Source organism: Wasmannia auropunctata, unplaced genomic scaffold (genome assembly GCF_000956235.1).
Source record: "Wasmannia auropunctata unplaced genomic scaffold, wasmannia.A_1.0 LD336000.1, whole genome shotgun sequence".
NCBI lineage: Eukaryota > Metazoa > Arthropoda > Insecta > Hymenoptera > Formicidae > Wasmannia > Wasmannia auropunctata.
Genome location: NW_012026890.1, coordinates 506,904 through 526,056, shown reverse-complemented (window position 1 = coordinate 526,056; position 19,153 = coordinate 506,904). Strand labels below are relative to the sequence as shown.

The window sequence follows — 19,153 nt, the reverse complement described above, 5'->3', positions numbered from 1 at the left end:
TGCACTACAATAAATTTTACAGTAGTAAAATACAGTAAAATTTATTGTAGTGCACAGTAAAATTTGCCTAAATACTATATTGTTCCGCAATTAACATGATTTGCAGGGTAAATTAAAAAAAAATTCTCTCCGTGTATAGACGTTCAACATAAGAATTTGACGAATGAAAGAATTCACAAAAATTTGAGGGAGATTATTCTGTGTTTAAATTTCCTAAATTTTCAAAGAATCTTTAAAGAATCGAGCTTTTTGCATCGAGAACTCTTGCTCATCATTTCTCTTTATAATTCTTCATCGGTCGATATTCCTTTTATAATAACGTACTTTCTCCAATAGTCGTGTAAAACACACAAACGAGAAACGCTGTTGTCCCCTCACGTGGCGACCTATCGCTTTGCGATACAATCGATACCTACCGCATCGACGACGGGGCGCGCACCATGAGAAACGTGCCCGTGATCGTCGAAGGGAGGCACGTCTAATCGCACGTCGTCTCGTCGGCACGACCCATGTCCCGTCGGCCATCATCACGGCGATGAGTTAATGCTAATGAGCGAGCACGGCGATTCGTCTAAATTAATTAACGCTTCCTAAACCACCGTGAAATTAGCGCCAGCGCGCGTGGGACGCGCGGCGGCGCGCTGGGTTGCCCATTATCCTGGGCTAATGGACCGATATAGCGATGTGGGTGGGTGGGTTGTGTTACGGCTTATCCCGTGGGTATCCCGTCGGGGTTCTCACACCGCGGATCACGCATACACACGCATGCACGCGCGGATACACAGACCGACGTCTATCACGCGCGGCTTCGCATCGCACGTAAGTGGACGCCGCGCCGCGCCGCGCCGTGCGAAGGTGGGGCCCCGTCTCGGTGCACGTCGCGTGTTACCGCGCTATGCATCAACGACGAAACAATGCCGGTGTAATTGAATATTTCGTGGGGATTATGATTTAAGAACCGCCGCCGGCCGGCCGGGAATCGCGCCTCTCCTCCTGCCCTCCCTCATTTACTCCCTTCCCGTTTTTCAGTTTACACATGTACGTATCGTACGTACGTATACACGACGGTTAACTAAGCGCGCTGCATAGGGAGTAATAAATAATGATTTGGGAATCTCTCCTCGACTTCGACGAGTCTCGTCCATCACGTAGTGATGGAGAGGGACCGGTTGGGGTTAACCATCGATTTCGTAAATTCCTATGCCAATACTTGCGTTATGCAAATTCCACATCAAACTGACTTTGCCATGTCAGTAACGAATGCGTTGTATACGATATTTTTTCTACTTATTGGGATTTAGTACACGGAGAGAATTTCCTTTTAAAATTTACCCTGAAAATTATGTTAATCGTGGACAACACAATATTTCGACAAATTTTATGTGATTTTCTGTTTTTTTTTTTATTACTGCATTACAATAAATTTGTTATAGTATATATTTAAGAAAATAGTGAAAATCACATAAAATTCATCGAGATACTGTGTTGCCCCACGATTAATATGATTTTCAGGGTAAATTTTAAAATAAAATTCTCTCCGTGTATTAAGTGAGATTTTTTTAACTGCATTAGAGATCTGATAATATGGCACTTTTATTTTAATTACTTAAATTAAATATTAAGGCTTCACTTTGCTTCCAACGTGGGCCATAATAACTGCGAAGTCTTACACGAAATCAATTATACGTATGCGATGCAACAAGTCCTTTCTTTTTTATCTCCAAGAACAGAGAGTTAACGATATGGGAAGAGACGGAACTTTTGAGTCTTATTGCACATCTTATTCACATTTCGTAACCCGATAATTTGTTCATTGCCAGTCGTTTCGAGCATGGGCGGTTAAGAGAGTTTGGTTCAAAGGTTGAGAGCGACGTGGGCGAAACACGGCTACGAGAAAAGCGCCGAATCAGTTAATGACAGGGCGCGCCGCGCGATAATTTCAGGGTAGTTTCGCACGTAACACGCAACATGACAACGCTCCCGGATGATGGCAACATTTTTCTACACAATCGCGATACCGGATAGTTACTAAACACCTCCTTATACATATTTCGGATCTTCCGATTCTCATCCGACAATCGAGGAACGCGCTGATAATAAATAATACGTGAATAAATTTTCTTTATCGCGTAGTACAAGCTTTTATACATTTTTTTTTTAACTTTTTATTTGCAATTTTGTATATTATATATATATTTTTTTAAATGTATATTAAACGATAATAGTAAGACTTAATTCATTGTTTAATTTTGAGAACTTTTTCTGGAAAGAGGATTTTTAAAAATCTCTTTCCGAGATTACCTAATTACTAAAAATTAATACACGGGAAGGACGATTTTGTTGAAAGGTCTAAAGATTTTGCTAAAAACAGATGACAGATAGACAGGCTAAAGACAGTCTGAAAATAATTTTTTATTGAATCATCAAAATCATTTGTTAGAATGTTAAAACTGATAAGCATGGCTATAAAACGTTTTGATATTCTAGCAATCACTTTGGCTTTCGCACAAAATTATTTTAATTATTGAACAAAAATTATGTTCAGATCTGGATTCAGCAAAATTGTTCTCTCCGTGTACACGATCTCCATCGAGACCATCAGAATTTTGTCTGACAATAAGAACTTTTCCCTTAACGTTTTGTGCGTAATTGCGAATCACTCTGCACTTTGTCATAATATCAATGTACACAACTGACATATCTATGCTTACACCGAGATAGAAAGACAGAACTTTCCCTGGATTATTGGATGTCCTTCCTCCACGTGACGGGGAACAGGTTTATTTCCTCCCCCCTCTCCCCCTTCATCACCCCAAGAAATCGACCGCCGTGTATCCGAGCCTGCACCAGCGTAGGTACAGGTAACAAGAATCGCACATAGCATGTACGCAGATACGGATCTGACTGCGCCGAACGCACGCATACCAGCGCGCAACGCGCCGTATGCAACAGCTGTATACGCAGCATCCTGCCCCTATACGACGAGATTCTCTTTCGCGCGACCACAAATCACGTGACCCACCTCTTCATGCGGACCCGGCAATCGTTATCGCATTCGCACGAGATTCGACCGCACCGTTTATCCTCTCTCGGCGCCGCTCCTCTCTCCGTGTTGGGATCTCTGCGAGGCGAGAGAGAGAGAGAGAGAGAGAAGAGCGCGAGTTGCTATCGACGCGGATAACGCGCCCCGTACACACGATTCCGGAAATAGAGAAAACGGTTGCGATGAACGCGAGATAAACGTGCGGCCGATAATTTCATCGTGCATCGGCGGCAAAACTAGACCGTGTTCACGCGATTCGTACGGAGCGTAATATGAGCTATAATTTACACTCGAAAAAAGAGCAACGGTACGAAAAGGGAAGAAAGTTAAATAATGTAATATGAGGGCTTAACGAATAATTTTTTTTTCAACTAAATTTCGATATACGAAACGAGAATAACATTAAGAAACCAATTCCGAGTCCCTAAATTATAAATAAATATTAATATTGTACGCGAAATTTTTTATTGCTCCACAAACAAATTTATAACAAATAATATGTTTCCGTGCATATTCATTCGTTGGTCAAATCGATCAAGAAATCGAGATTAAATCAGTACAATATAAAGGTCTAAAATATGAAGTGGCTAACAATAAGTGCCATATAAAAATTCCCGATCTTTACCTCTTAATTCTATTTGAATAAGAAAAAGAAAATGAAAATGAGAAAAGCAAATGAGAGAAAGGAAAATGAGCGGGCCGGGTATTAGAAATTTCAAAGTTAAGCATCTACGGCGCTTAATCTATGGTACTCATATCGAGGAAGGGAAAGCTCTCGAACGGTCTTCATTCGAATATCCAATAAAGTAGACCACTACAAGGCCTCTTGGAACATTGAGACGGTCAGGACCGATAATAACTATCGCTCTCTTTCTCTTTCTCTCTTCTCTTCTGTGAATTGGGAGGATCGATTTTATCGCGCGGGGCCAAAGCCAAGTCCACGGGCAACCCCTCGAAATGTTTTCGTGACCGATTAACCCGGGCAGGACCTTCCTCGCATTCGAATCACTCCGGACCACCCAGCCTACATTTACGCGGCTATCAATCTGATTTCGAGTATTTCGGCCAGCAGCGAAGGAATATATTGCCAAGCGTGTCCCCGCAGGCTTGAATCGGCTCCTTCCCCGAATCCTCGCGGCCGATATTACGAGAGATACACGGAAATCGATTCACGTCCGTCAAAAGGCGTGTACGAGGGTTTTATCAGATTTCGACCGAGGCTATATACGAGTCTTCTCGCGTTCTACGTTAAATTCTTCCAATCTTCGGAATGATCTTTAGCTTCATTCTCGAGCTATCCTTGAGATATCCTCATTCGAGCAACGTATTCTTTTTTCCCCTTCGCGAAATCACAGGTTGATACTAATTGCTGCCGGACTTTAGCACGAAGAACAGACGTTCCATGCAGTTTTCATTGCTGCATGAATACATATATTACTTCCATAGAGAGATGCAGATGATGCACTTCTGCATCTCTCTATATGTTCGAAAAATTATAAATTAAAAGTAATTTTTTATTAACTATATATATTCTTGTCATTCGTGTTGTACATGTTTTTTTTTTTTAGAAATATAATTTGTGTAATTATGTCTCCTTTGCCAGAGAAACCAGATGCTTCTATCATATTGCAACAAATTAGCACTAATCGTCGTATCTGTGCTAAACAATATCATAGATACGATAACAGGAACCATATCATCATCATCATTAGTAAAAACATTTATGATTTATAAGAACGATTAAAGATACAAAATATGATTGTATACCCCTAGTGGGACTCGAACCCACAATCCCCGGTTTAGGAGACCGATGCCTTATCCATTAGGCCACAGGGGCGCTTGTGGGTTAGGCGCCTCCAGTGTGCATGCAGTTCATGATGATGACATTTAGACTCGCATTTAGATGTTGATCTAGATAATGATTATTTTAATTGTAAGATGCGTAAGATGCTATTTTCAAATCTCATAATTCTTGATCTGAAATTATTACATATCTATTACTTAATTTTATCAGCAATCTTGCTTTGTTATGCACTGTTTTAATAATTGTTTAGATTAGATCATCCTTGCTTCAACATTTATTTTTCGCTAGCACTTATGATAAAGGTGTTTGAAGATATTCCCCCCCCCCCTTCCCCACTAAAACATTAAATATTGAATTGACATATTTTAGCAAATCAATAGACAATCTATTTTATGTTAAATAATAGAACTAATAGATAATATTTCACGAAAAATAGATACTACAAAAAAGAGGGAAACAATGCGCAAAAAGTTTTAAATTATTAAAAAGATTTTTACCACTAAAATTGCATAAAATTGCATGAAATAACGTTATTTTCTTAACGATTATAAAATTCTTAATAGCTTCTATTTTCAATAATAAAACTATTCTCGAGTTCAGTGTTCGTGCAAATGGAAATTTGTAATCTTGAAAAGTCCTGTGGTTGAAAATGCAGAGCTGCGTGTATAAATATCCGTATGCAAATACGCGCAGACGAAACTGCCGTTTCGCGAGGAAAAGTGCTATCTGATTTCAATTTCCTTCGATAATCTTGGCGCCACTGTGGCCTGCCATAAATATGATTATCCGTAATCATCGTCCATACTCGTTGCATTATACGGTCAGGTACGTGCGTGTATATATATATATATATATACATATATTGGTGTACATATATTTGGTAGCCCCAGATAAAGACGGTAAATGATATTCGCGCTTTTAACATCCACACGCTTTATTCGAAATTTTGGAAACTCCATGTGTGCATAGCTCATGGATTTAGTTTCAAAGGAAATTATAACTTTTTCATGTAAATTTAGAATTTTTAAAATACAGTGCCATAATTAAAAATTTTGCAGATGCACAGTGTACTTTAATACGATACAAATTATATTTTACATCTCTTACTGATATAATATTACGTGAAACAATTCGGTGTAAATTTAAAAGCTGTTACATAATTTCAAGAAATTATTGAAGATTGCGATAAATTTTAATATTATCTTCGCTATTACTTGACTTTCTTCAAACATGTTTGCACACTTGGACAATATCGATTAAAAAATTAAGTAATATTACTTCAATACTTTTGAAACTTATGGAAATAATATTCCATGCTTGGAGATTATAATAATTTAAAGGTCCGCGAGATTCTTCCCGATAAGTGTGATGCAAACGCGCCGAGATACGTTCCCGTGATAATCTTAATTTTACGCATACCGCGTGAGAATGCGTTTACGCGTACAAAGTATGAGTGCACACGCACGATCGCCGATTCGCTAACCCGAATTACCGCCAACGCCAATGAATATTAACACTTCAAGCGGCTCGTTATTCAAATTGGACTTGGCGAATTTGTATCGCCGCCCGAGATTACACCGTGACAGTAATGACGTTGGGTGACGAGCGTATAAGAAGTGTAAACTGGACATGGTTTACCACTGGAAATAATTCAAACTCTGATATCGAACACTTATTGTTGCAATCAGTCTACGTCTAAAAGATGTGAAAGTAATTAATTTTTTTACACATGCAAAACAATTGCTGACTTTTATCAAACACTCTCAGTTTATTATACGCGTTACATTAATGTTACAGTGGATAAAGAAGATTGGCTGGTCAAATTTTTTTATCCCTGTAAACCCACGATATTTTTTTCTCTCTCTCTCTCTCTCTTTCTGTTATCAACACACAGGCAGATTTTTGATAATGCGGATCACCTCTGGACGCTACTCTAATATTATAAGATCGCCTCACTTTATCTCGCACATATCGCCTGACCGTCGTGTATAGAAGCGGAGAGAGAGAGAGAGAAAAAGCGTAGCGCTTCAAGGTCTACCGCATTTTCTCCACTCTCGCACGCTGACGCCTCCGTTTAACACCCATCCACAAAAATCGACAGCCGGCGCCCGTCTTTCTCGCGCGCGGTCTCGGGCGGTTGCCGATGCCTATCGGCCGGTTGTGCCCCTCGCTATATCGATTTAAGCCGAGAAAACGAGGCGAAACAACTTCGAGGAAATTGTTTCTGCGCGGCCGCGTCGCGTGCTTCTTTATTGAAAACTATATAAACAGCTGCGCGCGGGGACGGGGGAGCGCGCCAAAGGGATAGATCTAGGAGGTGAGAATTCTCGGGAGAGCGGAGAGGAGGGGGGGAGGGAGAGAGGCTCAACGGGGCCTTAATCACCGTGATGCCCGCTGGATATATCGGCGAAAAAGGAAGAGAGGAAAGGAGGTCCGGGAGGACGAAAAGAAGTGGCCTGGTCTCTCTCTCTCTCTCTCTCTCTTTCTCTCTCTCTCTCTCTCTCTCTCTCTGCACTTAGCATAATGTTCACCACGCCTGTCATTACCCTCGACACCGCGAACATGCCAGCCTAACACCCTGCGTGGTCCTGCCCGGGTAGTAGACACGCGAGGACGTGCCCGGTTAGTGCGAGCTTCTTCGCATTATGGCGAGAAAGAGGGAGCGAACATAAGGACGCCATCCGTCCGGAATATTAATCGGGGCGCGATACAGCTTAAATTAACTAAAGCGACCGCGTTCTTCCTTTTGCCACTCGTCCACTCGTCGTCGCGTCTTATTTCCGCGCTCAGAAAGACGTCGAGTGTCGTCGTTGGGAGAAAAATACGTTTGTGCGAGATACCGCTCCGAACCCACGATAGTCTCGAACGTATATACATATATAGGTATCGAGTCGATACGCGACATACTGATTAACTGACCGAGGTGTAATTTTCGAGAAATTAGTTGTTTTAGGGTACACAGCGGGAGAAGGTTTAATGCGGGAGATTGCGGAATCTGCTATCATCTCTCCGCACGTCATATTTAACCTGAGAGAAAGAATCTAACTGTGGAAATCGAATAGGCATGAATTGATGCAATATATTATGTGAACAATAACTTTTATGCATGATATAAACGAGCATTTTTATTAACCCGTAAAGGACACCTCTCTTTTGAATGATTTTGCTTAACACGAAATTTGAAAACAATTACATTCTTTTTTCGAAAATTTAATATTACCAATCGATTGGTCAGACAATTTTACATTGAGAAACACATTTTGCTTTGATTTAGCTTTTTATTTTCAGAAGATATAAAACTTTAAAAAAAATTCGCTTGGTGTCCTTTACGGATTAAATTTAAATATATGTAGATAAATTTAGGAGATGTAGAAATTAACGCTGAATTGCAGTGACAATATTTATTGTCAGTAATACGCAGGTACGTTTCTTTAGGGAAGAAGAATGTTGCGATACGAAGGAGGTAAAAAATTGCAGTTTTGTAAAAATTATAATTAACGGCTAACACATTTCCTTATGGTGTCATAACGGTACGTCTTCGGTGTATCTCGTCGAAAACAGCGAATTACGTGAAAGTCTATAATTAAGGATTCTTTTTCTTTTTACTGCCGCCTCCTTAAAAATTCTTTTGTACTTAAATACTCTTCTTCTCTCGAGACGCATGAGTTTCTTGTACTTTGAGAAACTCAATTTACTTGGCCGCACACTCTCGTGTACAAATTTTGTAAAGCCGAGTGGGCGGTCGAATGGTCTTTCTCGAATTCTCTAACGACGCGATTAATCCTAACGATGCTTAGCATCTCATAAATCGTCGGTCTTGCGTATTGAGCGCGCGAAGGAACGAAAGAATCGATTTATGACCGTGTCGAAAGATAAATTCGCCCTCGCGAACATCTTCACCGCATAAATCGCGGCGGTCTCTATTCTATCAGCATCTTCAAATAGATTTTACGAGGATCCGAAAGGAACGTTAAGCTTTTTGAATTCGAAATTATTATTTATCGGCCGTTTCGTAAAATTATATAACACACTTTGAGGAAGACTTTTACTATCGCGCTGACCAATCAAGACCAAGATTATGAAAGTTAGATTTTTTTTTAACAAACTGAAAGGCAGAAGAATCTCACTTTCGTGTGATAAGTAAAGAATCATATATAATATTTTAATAAGAAAAACAATATGTGACGTTTAAAAAGCGACATTTTCCATCTAGAAATAAAGAATTAATTAGAATATGGCTTTTATTGTTAAGAACATTAATTTTGCTCAATATCGCTTGATTCATGATTGCAGGATTAATTCTTAATTAATTAAGCCTAACCACCGCTTCGGCATAGTTGTTCTTTTACTACGAATTTATTTTGAAGTGAATTTATCAAATCATGTGCGTTTTTATTTTATTTTAAAGCGGGATATAATTCACGTGCACAACTCGCCGAGAGAGTTTTAGACTCGCGGGACAGGCCAACGCGCAGTTAGCGTAAGGATGGCGCTATTACAAATGCAGACCATTGTAGGCAGACGCCTTTTTTATCACAATGAGATGTGATTTATTTGTAGAGGCAACCTCGCGAAAGGACACCTGATCCGCGCGAAAGGATATCTGGTTACGATGGCACTTATGGAAATGTGCATCGAATGACAAATACAGCTTGCCGAGGATCGCGATTCTACGGTGGGCGGTGGCCGCGAGATATTTACAACTGCAGCTTGCAAAAACTGTTAAAAGAGGAAGAAATTTGAAACCGCGTAAGATATTTTTAGAAATTAATCAATCCGAGGAAGCAAATATATAAAAGTTGCGAAGAAATATTATTGCAAAATTTTATTGCTAGAAATATTGAAAAATCGTTCGATGCATCTTCTTTGGTTTTATATGATAATAAATTTTTTCTCAATTAGAAATTCTACACGGAAAGAACGATTTTATTGAAAGATTTAAAAATTTTGCTAAATACAAATCTAAAAATAATTGTTCAATCATCAAAATTATTTGTTGGAAAGTTAAAAATTACGAGCATTGCTATAAAATGTTTTGTTATTCTAGCAATTATGACTAACAAAATTATTTTGATTATTGAACAAAAATTATTTTCAAATCTGGATTCAGCAAAATTGTTCTTTCCGTGTAGTTCTAGCATTGTTGAGTTAAGAATAGTGAAACTCCAAATTTCATTAAAATCATTTAAAAATTAAAGAGCACGTGATTCTTGATTATTTTATTGACAAAAATAAGTCTAATAATAAGAGACTGAAACAGTTTAACGTTGAACTTATTTCTTCGTTAGAAATACCATTAATCTATAAATTACTCGATATCGCGATACCGAGAATTTACAACTGATCTTGACATTTGAATTGGCGTTTACGCGCGAATGACTGCAAAAATACGAAGGATACGAACTTAATCATCATTTAAGAGATCATCTTGTGCGGAAGCTCGAGCTTCGTGCATCGACCAACAATGCGCCATTACTCGCGAATAAAAATAAATAGAAGCCACAATCTCGTGCGTATGAGGTAGCGAACGATAATTTAAGTCGGCAAGGAGCGAAGTTGCTCCGATGGCTTCTTGGAGCCACGGCGGCCGATGCATTCCCGGTGATTTGATGCTTCCTGGGCTGAACGATTCAATCTGGCCGGATGAGGTCGCAGATTCACGTCGTTATGCGAGAGGCATATCGTTTGGCACTTAACTGCAGCTTACGCGGCGATACGTTGGGCGTACACACCGATACAGCTGATTGAAGGCGAATTTACGCGATGCGAATTTAAATTTGGAGACGATTGCGTCTCTTGAATAATCTGAAATTTATTTGTAACGCAATTGATCGCGTTCATCGAAAACTCGTGTCTTAATTTCGCCATGCACCTTCGCTCATAGACGCTTTTTCCAGCAATAGGCTAATTTATTAGAGAGTGCAAATGTGCGTTACTTCTCGAGATGAAATCTGGCATCTCCGACAAGTGTATAGAAAATATCAAAAGACCATACATCTATTATGGTAAAAATTTTTCAGTACACGCGATTAAAAACTCAAAAGCCATATCGACGCAATGATTATAATTACGCCGAAGTGAATATTTCGAAGAACATTTTTATTTGGCGAAAAGATTATAGAAACCGGAACGATAAAAAAAAGATACAATTATTAAATAACTTTACTAATCGCACTAATTTATTTGTGCAGAGAGAAGATGATCTGCATAAAGCGGTAAGGTTGACTACGAGGGAGAGGAGATTTATAAAATTTGCGTCAGTGGCATACGATGGTCAGCTGTACATGACTCCGCAGGATTTTCTTGATAGCGTCATTGATGCCGAACCTCGAGGTACGTAATATTCTCATTGATTTACTTTAATAAATATCTAATCTTCTAATCTTTGCAACGAAAGATTTGTTGTTATTCGAAATGTTTGAATAAAATGACTGGAATAATGAACTATAGTTATCATTTTAGCATTATATTCAATATAATGTAAAATTTAAAACTAAAGAAATGCGTAGTTTTTGCGATAATTTATATATTTTTTCAAATAATAAAATCTCTTTCTATTATCAGCGAAATAAATTTTTTCGGGGATTTTCGAAAAGAAAAAATTTCAAAGTCTGTCGCTTCTTTGATATGTTTTCTAGAGCATAGTCATACTAAAGACACCTTGCGATCACTATTATTACATTTCAATCAATCTCTCTCAATACGACATACGCGACATTAATGATATTTTCAGTGAGATTAAAGAGGCGCGTGCTGACCGATCACGAGCTCGAAGTGATGAGAAATTCGACCTCTTCGCTACGCCATGGAAGCACACATATGTTCCGAAATTTACGAGACAAAGGTAATTGAATATAAAGATATAAAACGTAATGTCTATAAAAGAGAAAAATTAATTTGCGACACATTTGCAAATATTTGTTTCTTAAGCAATAATTAAATAACAATAGAAATAATCTACAGATAACGATTAATATCTGATAAAGTGTATATAGGAAAGGCAATTAGGTTAGACAATATCATCATTGAATAAGAATAATTTCATATTCGGTTTATAACGCAAATTATTAAAATTAAATTAAAATATTAAAATATTTGAAAAATATTCAAAATAAATACAAGAAGTGATTTGGGTTACCGGAAAATCAACGAGATTGACAAGTCTCGATAAATGATACGAGCTTCAATGTGTCGCGCCTCTCGGAGAGCTTTCTACCGAAGTATGCGATTCGACGAGAAGAAAACGACGGCGAGACGCGCGCGATAAGCAGGGTTATCGATCGCGATCGACGCGTACAATCTGTGCAACCTGTATTTACGGCATTTACAGTGCTTATTCGACACAAGTTTCCGCCACCCACGTGTCAACGTGCTCGTCGCGACAGACACAGGGCTGTATCATTAGTTTAATGACGCGGTAGCGCCTCTCTCGCGCTCCTCGCCGCTTTTCTCCTTTCTGCTCTTTGCGTGCCACCACGCGTTCGTCGCGCTAATGGAAATGCAAATAATCGGCCGAGGGGGAGCCAACGACGGAGGGGAGGAGGACGGCACTGAGTTTCGCACCTCTCTTCAATAATAACGAGTTCCTCGTCCCTGCGCGCCGCCGCCACGCGGCCGCTTTCTCCTCTTTTTTTTCTTCCCCTTTTCGCGTGCGTGCGAGGCGGAATTATACCGCGGCGCGCAGATAAACGGGTGTCCGCTTTTAAGGACACTCGGTACTCGGTATAGAGTGTCGCGGGGCCGTTACAATTAAGAACGACTTAAGGAGATTGGGCGCTATCGAGACGAGAAACGACCGTCGTAACGACCGGGATGGCGTCACCCTCATCGTGTAACAATAATAATCTGAGCACCAAGTTGATTCGCGGGCGATCGTAATCGTAATATCTAGTTGCTACACTTCCTTATTGTGTCAACGCGCTACTTTTCGCAGTATTACGACAGTTATTTCGCTGATCTATTTAAGCTATAACAATAAGTGTCGTCGAGATATCTTACTCTCCGTAAATCGCAAGTGATACTATAAATCACAATTTCTTACACATTTCAAATCTATTCGTGTCTACAGAAAATTATTAGAAATTTTAGTTCTATGCACGTCTATAATATAGTATACATATTTTTCTGTGTATTTTTTTACATTATTTATTATCGCAGGCATCAAATAATTTCTTTTAATGCACTCGTAAAAAATAATATTAATTTATCAAATTTTTAAATAATATATATTTATGACACACAAATTCAAGTTCAATATTGAATTTTAAAACTGGACGATACATATTTATGGATATATAATTCTAAAAATATTTTTCTGACATTAGAAACATATTTTATATCCAAGGTTGGGAAGTAACTCGTTACTTGTAACGAAGTTACAGTTACAACTATTTTTTTTTCAATAACTAACTTAATTTCGTTACTTTCTTTACATGTGTAACTGTAACTTAACTTAGATTTTTTAAGTAACTAGTAACTAATTTAATAGTTATTTTTACAGTTATTTTACATATATCAAATCATCACTTTCATGGATCAAAAATTATGCAACACTTTCGCTCAATCACCTAATCGTAATGTTGTAATTATGTGAAATATTTAAATGCTCATATTTAAATACGCGCATTACTTTTCTTTTTTAAATAAAATTATATATGTAAATGTAAATTTTTTTTTATAATGCTATTGTTGCTCTATTAAAAGTAACTGAAAAGTAACAATTCGTTACTTTTTGAGTAACTGTAGCTGTAACATGTTACTTTTCAGAGTCGGTAACTTGTAACCAATTACTTTTCGAGAGACAAAAACTGTAACTGTAACTAGTTACTTTTACAAAGTAACTTTCCCAACCTTGTTTATATCTAAATACTGGCGAAACAACAGATTTACATGCATGAAACATCATCGACACTTGATTGACTCTCTTTACTTTCTTTTGGCTGTTAATTTTCTTTCGCTTTCGAAATCACGTAGGGACTTTATAGGGTGGCTACGGTCTGTGAATGTAGCCTTATGTTACGTACGAGCTAAACCGCGCCGCGGAGGGAGTATGTTTAAAATTGGAATTTAGGTGCGTCCGCGGGTCTCGCTTTTGCTATTAAATTCTAAGTTATTGATTCCCCCTCCCCCCCTATCCTCGAGGGCGATGGTTCTCTCAAAGAATACCTGAAATTTCGTGAGGCGTATCCAATGTGTTTGACATATTCTACTTCCAGATGTCGTAAACGTGTTTAATACTGCAGACCTCTCGTTATCCTTAAATGCGGATTAGCGGGAAAATTAGGAAAGAATTCGACGAAATTATGAGAATTTACGAGACACCGAGATGGAATCGTGTGGAGTAACGATTCGCCTCTCGAGATATTGCCTGAATTTTTTATAACGTCTCGATCTAGTATTGCGGGAAAAATACCCAATCATAAAATTAAATATTAAAAATTTAAATTATTAATTCGATAAAAATATACATACATTACTTGAAAAGAGAATATTATTTCACCAAGATTTTATACATTTATACGTTTGCGTGAAATATGTGAAATCATGACTTCGTGCGGTAATGAAAAATTTAATTATTATAATTTATAAAAGTTAAGACAAAAAAAATATATTCTCTTCTGTTTCTAATTTATTAATGTATGAAATATCAAACAATACACGCAATATAGTTATTTTAGATATACAATTTTTTAGCAGCTAAATTACATCACTTCGCGATTATAAATTGCTCGCGTTTCTACTTTCAGGAATTATTTCTTATACGGAGTACCTGTTTCTTCTGTCCATCCTGACGAGTAAGTTTTCCGCCGGTAGCGCTTTACATATATTCACGAGGCAAATTATGACTTAAATGCACAAAACGCTTAAATGAAACGCGAGGCTCGATCGCGGCGTTGGGTACACAAACCATACGTTATGGAGGAAAAAATCGGCCGATGAGATGTTCATCTTTTTCACGTAAAAGCAATGGCCGTTATCCGCTTACTTGGAAAAGCTGTAATTTGCCCTGAACGTTCAATTTGTTTGATGTACTTGGTATAAATTATTGTACGACAATTTTAATAATACGCGTATGTATTACTCAGAATTCGCGAAAAATTGGATAAATACCTTATATTTTGTCGTGCCCTTTCTTTTATCCGCGAATTCATTGACAAATTTGTGAATTTAGCACCTCCACCACCAAAAAAAAAGTTCGACTATATGTCATAATCAAGCTCATTTATTGCTCTACTTGCGATTTTTTTTCATTCGCAGAACATTAATATCAAAAGTGGAGGTGTTGACTTCACGTTACGCACCACGTCTTATAAGTTAAATGTACGATTAGATATAAATATGACCCGCCATAAAAATGCTTCGTTAGTTAAGCATCTCAATTTAATGCTGTAAATTTACGACGATAATTGATTTCATTACAGAGCCGAAAACTGGTTTCCAAATTGCCTTCAATATGTTTGATACCGACGGAAACGAGAGAGTCGACAAAACTGAATTTCTTGTGGTAAGATAGCTGCATCGCATGCGCGCACGTTTTTAATAATTGTATATACAGGAACATTAATAGAATTATTAATAAAGACTCATTTATTAATTTTTTTTCTATTCTACTTTACAAAATAAAACCCAAGTTTGCTTCTCTCATTTTTATAGCAGTAGAATAAATAATAATGTTTTTTTGCAAGCTAATTAATTTATGATTTTTAATGAGTAAAAATAAGATGAAATTATTTAAACAATAACATTGCACATTGTGTTCTGAATATATATGTGTTTTGTTAGCACATTATTTATTTAATTATATTACTTATCTTGTTTTTATTTAATAATGTAAATCTCGAGCTAGAAAATAAAAGGAAAATATTTCTATTGTCAAATATTAAGAATTTTTTTTAATTATAAGATGAAAGATGCATACCGAATGGAATTTTACTGAACTATAGTTTGCACAAGCTAACTGGAACATTTAGGTGATGGACGTACCAAGGAGAAACTTTTATACTAATTATCGATTAGCATCAATAGAGATTTTGTTATTCTCACAGATTCGTCGTTTACTCGGCGGCAGTCTGAAGGAACGGGACCTCGACGAGCCAACAAAACGTGCAGTGAGTTTCAGAAAAGTTTCACAGAAAACTTTTCCTCAATCAGAACGATGTCAGAAGTTAAACATCGACTGATGTTTAGAAAATCAATATGAGAATGCCGTTATATCTCTTTCAGCTATGAAATCCTCTCTAACGGCTGTACAATTTGCTATTCCATTTACCGCCGTGAGCTATTTATCTCTGGAAGTCTTTGAGATTTTGTTAAAAATATATTACTTCATATTTTAAAATTGCATTTACTGCAAATGATAATTGTTTCTTTGCAGAATATTTACATTGCTAAGATAAATGGCTCATTTTTCAGAATTTTTAAATAAAATTTGGAAAATTTGTTATATTTAAAGAAATTAAATAAAATGTATTACATACTAATTATTCATTATTACTACTTTTTATTACATTTAAAAGATTTATTTAATATTTACTAATCATTTATAATTTATAATTTTTTATTACAAATATTTTTTCGATTAACATTTTTATTTCATTAATTTAATTAATTTTTGCATTATCTTCTGTCCCCTCCCAAAGCTAATGCTTTTTTATTTATTTCAACAAATTAGTTACGTGCCATAATTTCTTCGAGCGAAGAGAATGTAGGCAAGGCAAAACTTCGCGAAGTTCATCCGAATAAATCAGACGAAATCGTCACAAATTCTTATGTAAGTTTGCAAATATGTAAAATACTGTAAGCTAATACGTGTTGTGTTTAACATTTATCCAAATTAATTCCATTTTTGCATAACATTTTGTTCTTATTCAACATTTTATGTCTCTCTAATATTTTCTATCGTTTATCTTTTATCTTTATTTTTTTATCCTTTTTATCTTTATGCCTACATTATTTAACACAATTTTTTAGCTATATTTTAGGATGGAATATATTTACGAAGACATGTATATACTAATCTTCATGAATGTACACGCAGATCCAGTACAATCAAATGTATATGCTATCACCATCTAATCCGTTTCAAATTTTACTTACATCGATATTCAATAATTAATGTGCAGCTCGAAAAAAAAAATACCTGTGTGTTCTAACAAATTTAACATGTCAATAAGTCGTGCTCTAACACGATTTGCCGCTTATTTCAGATGTTACTAACACTGGACGCCAAAACACTGTCGTCACTTTATTACCTTTATATCATGTAATCCCGGCACATGTGTTCGTTAGTAAAAATGTGTGTTTATCGCGCCGATCGGTCGCACGCGCGATAGCAATTCCTTCCATCTCTTACACCTTCATCTTCATCTGCAGATGGAGAAGATATTCAGTCACGCTTGGAGGGGTCGTCATGGGTGCGAAACCAAAGAGGAATTGGAACAATTAGAGAAACGCCAGAAAACGCCAGAAGAAATTCAAGGCCAATTCATCGACGACGATCAGGTATTTATTTATGTGTATTTTGAAACACGATGCAGTAGTAAGAAGTTAGTAGTAATAACTGAAAAAAAAAATCTTTCGCAATCGGTAACAGAATCTATTAATCTAGCAAAACAAAAATAGCTTAGAGGAGTTTTTAGCATGAGTGTTCATTTTGTATTCACATAGGGCTTGCAACGACGTCACGCTGTGGATACTACCTTGATGGTACACTTTTTTGGCAAAGACGGCACTAACGAGTTAAGGTACGAAGATTTCAAGCATTTCATGGAGAACTTACAACATGAAGTATTGGAGCTGGAGTTCCACGAATACAGCAAGGGACACGACACGATCAACGAATTGGATTTTGCCAAAATCTTGTTGCGATACACGTATCTCGAACCTGACGAGTAAGTTGAATAATTGTGAAAAACTGTGCTCCAAAAAAAAAGTGATAATTTTGTAATCATGAGAACCGATTGCACCGATAAACTATTAACATTTTACTAACATCTCTATGTATTTTCGTTTCGAGCTTAGAGTGGCGTCCAAAATTTTTTCTATTCGAATATTTTTCGATCCACGTCTGCCGTATTTGTTAATTAATCTAAAAATCGCGTAGAATAAATTAAGTGAATTAAATTCGCAGATATGACAAGTATTTGGACAGAATGTTGGATCGGGCGGACTTGCATATTGGTATCACGTTCGAGGAATTCCGACGCTTCTATCAATTTCTAAACACTCTGGACGATTTCGCGATAGCGATGCGAATGTATACGTTGGCCGATCATCCCATATCCAAAGGTGAAGAGCAATTAAAGTTATAATCAAAATCGATTTGTGTTGCACGTCAAAATATTCATTGAAATTTTAAATTTACCGATTTTACTTCCCTTAAATGTGAATTAAATGTTTCAAACGTGATTCATTGTTACATTTTTTTTTAATATCGAAATATCTTCTTTTCCAGATGAATTTCAACGAGCTGTAAAAATATGCACGGGAATGATGCTTTCGACTCACATAATTGACACGGTGTTCGCACTGTTCGATGACGACGGGGACGGTCTACTGTCCTACAAAGAGTTCATAGCGATTATGAAAGATCGGCTGCATAGAGGCTTTAAGGTAAGGTCTCAGATTTATATGTATAGACTCTCTGAAAATATATAGCATCCCATTTTTGAAGAATTACTTTAGAAGATGTGTAATATCCCGTATAAAATATAATAATGGCCAAGCGTAACGATTGCTACAAGACAGATCTGTACGAATGGTTGCCATTTCTCAGGCTCTACAGCTCAAACTCTATTATACTCGTACGGTGCTTATAATATTATTGGATGAATTGTAAAATGCAGTGGAAATATTACAATTACTGTCGACTAATGCGAAATAACTCGATCTTTTGTAGTCTCAACAACGCAACGAGGGTTGGGAGGCATTCAAATTCTGCGTGAAACAAGAGATGAAAGCACCTTGAAGGAAGAATCGTGATGAAGACGCAAAGAAGATAAAAATACTCGTTAATTTTACACAAATGCTGTATATTTTCTGATAATATTGATTGTCAAAAAAATGAATTATTTTACAATTTCTTTGCCTTTTTTCTATTCATATTTATTTATTTATTTGAAAATATTAAAATGTTAAATATTATTATTAAGTATAATTGTGTTTTGTACAGAGCCAAATTTATGAAAACCATGTTTTAAAAAATTGATATATGTAAAGCATATTATTGATAATAGCGAAGCAAAAGCACATTCGTGTTGTAATTAATAAAAATAATAAAAACTACGAAATGAAAAACTCCATTTCTT

General features: G+C 36.8%; 1 protein-coding gene and 1 non-coding gene across 4 annotated transcripts in view; one reads left to right on the top strand and one right to left on the bottom strand.

Annotated features, from left to right (window-relative positions):
* Window positions 1-18,913, top strand: part of LOC105453284 (calcium uptake protein 3, mitochondrial) — a 27,627-nt gene extending 8,714 nt beyond the window's left edge. Inside the window, exons 2-12 of one of the 3 annotated variants that reach the window (XM_011695090.1) lie at window positions 11,039-11,180; window positions 11,581-11,691; window positions 14,594-14,641; window positions 15,269-15,351; window positions 15,893-15,955; window positions 16,519-16,617; window positions 17,220-17,348; window positions 17,514-17,737; window positions 17,977-18,134; window positions 18,301-18,458; window positions 18,745-18,913. In XM_011695090.1, coding sequence (XP_011693392.1) covers window positions 11,039-11,180; window positions 11,581-11,691; window positions 14,594-14,641; window positions 15,269-15,351; window positions 15,893-15,955; window positions 16,519-16,617; window positions 17,220-17,348; window positions 17,514-17,737; window positions 17,977-18,134; window positions 18,301-18,458; window positions 18,745-18,813 — 1,284 coding nt within the window. In that variant the 3' untranslated portion in view covers window positions 18,814-18,913. The remainder of the gene's footprint in view (window positions 1-11,038; window positions 11,181-11,580; window positions 11,692-14,593; window positions 14,642-15,268; window positions 15,352-15,892; window positions 15,956-16,518; window positions 16,618-17,219; window positions 17,349-17,513; window positions 17,738-17,976; window positions 18,135-18,300; window positions 18,459-18,744) is intronic. The other 2 variants (XM_011695091.1, XM_011695092.1) reach the window with 2 other exon arrangements.
* On the bottom strand, window positions 4,808-4,880 carry Trnar-ccu. Its single transcript has one exon. It is a non-coding gene; the product is annotated as a tRNA-Arg (tRNA).
* Window positions 18,914-19,153: the final 240 nt, after the last annotated feature.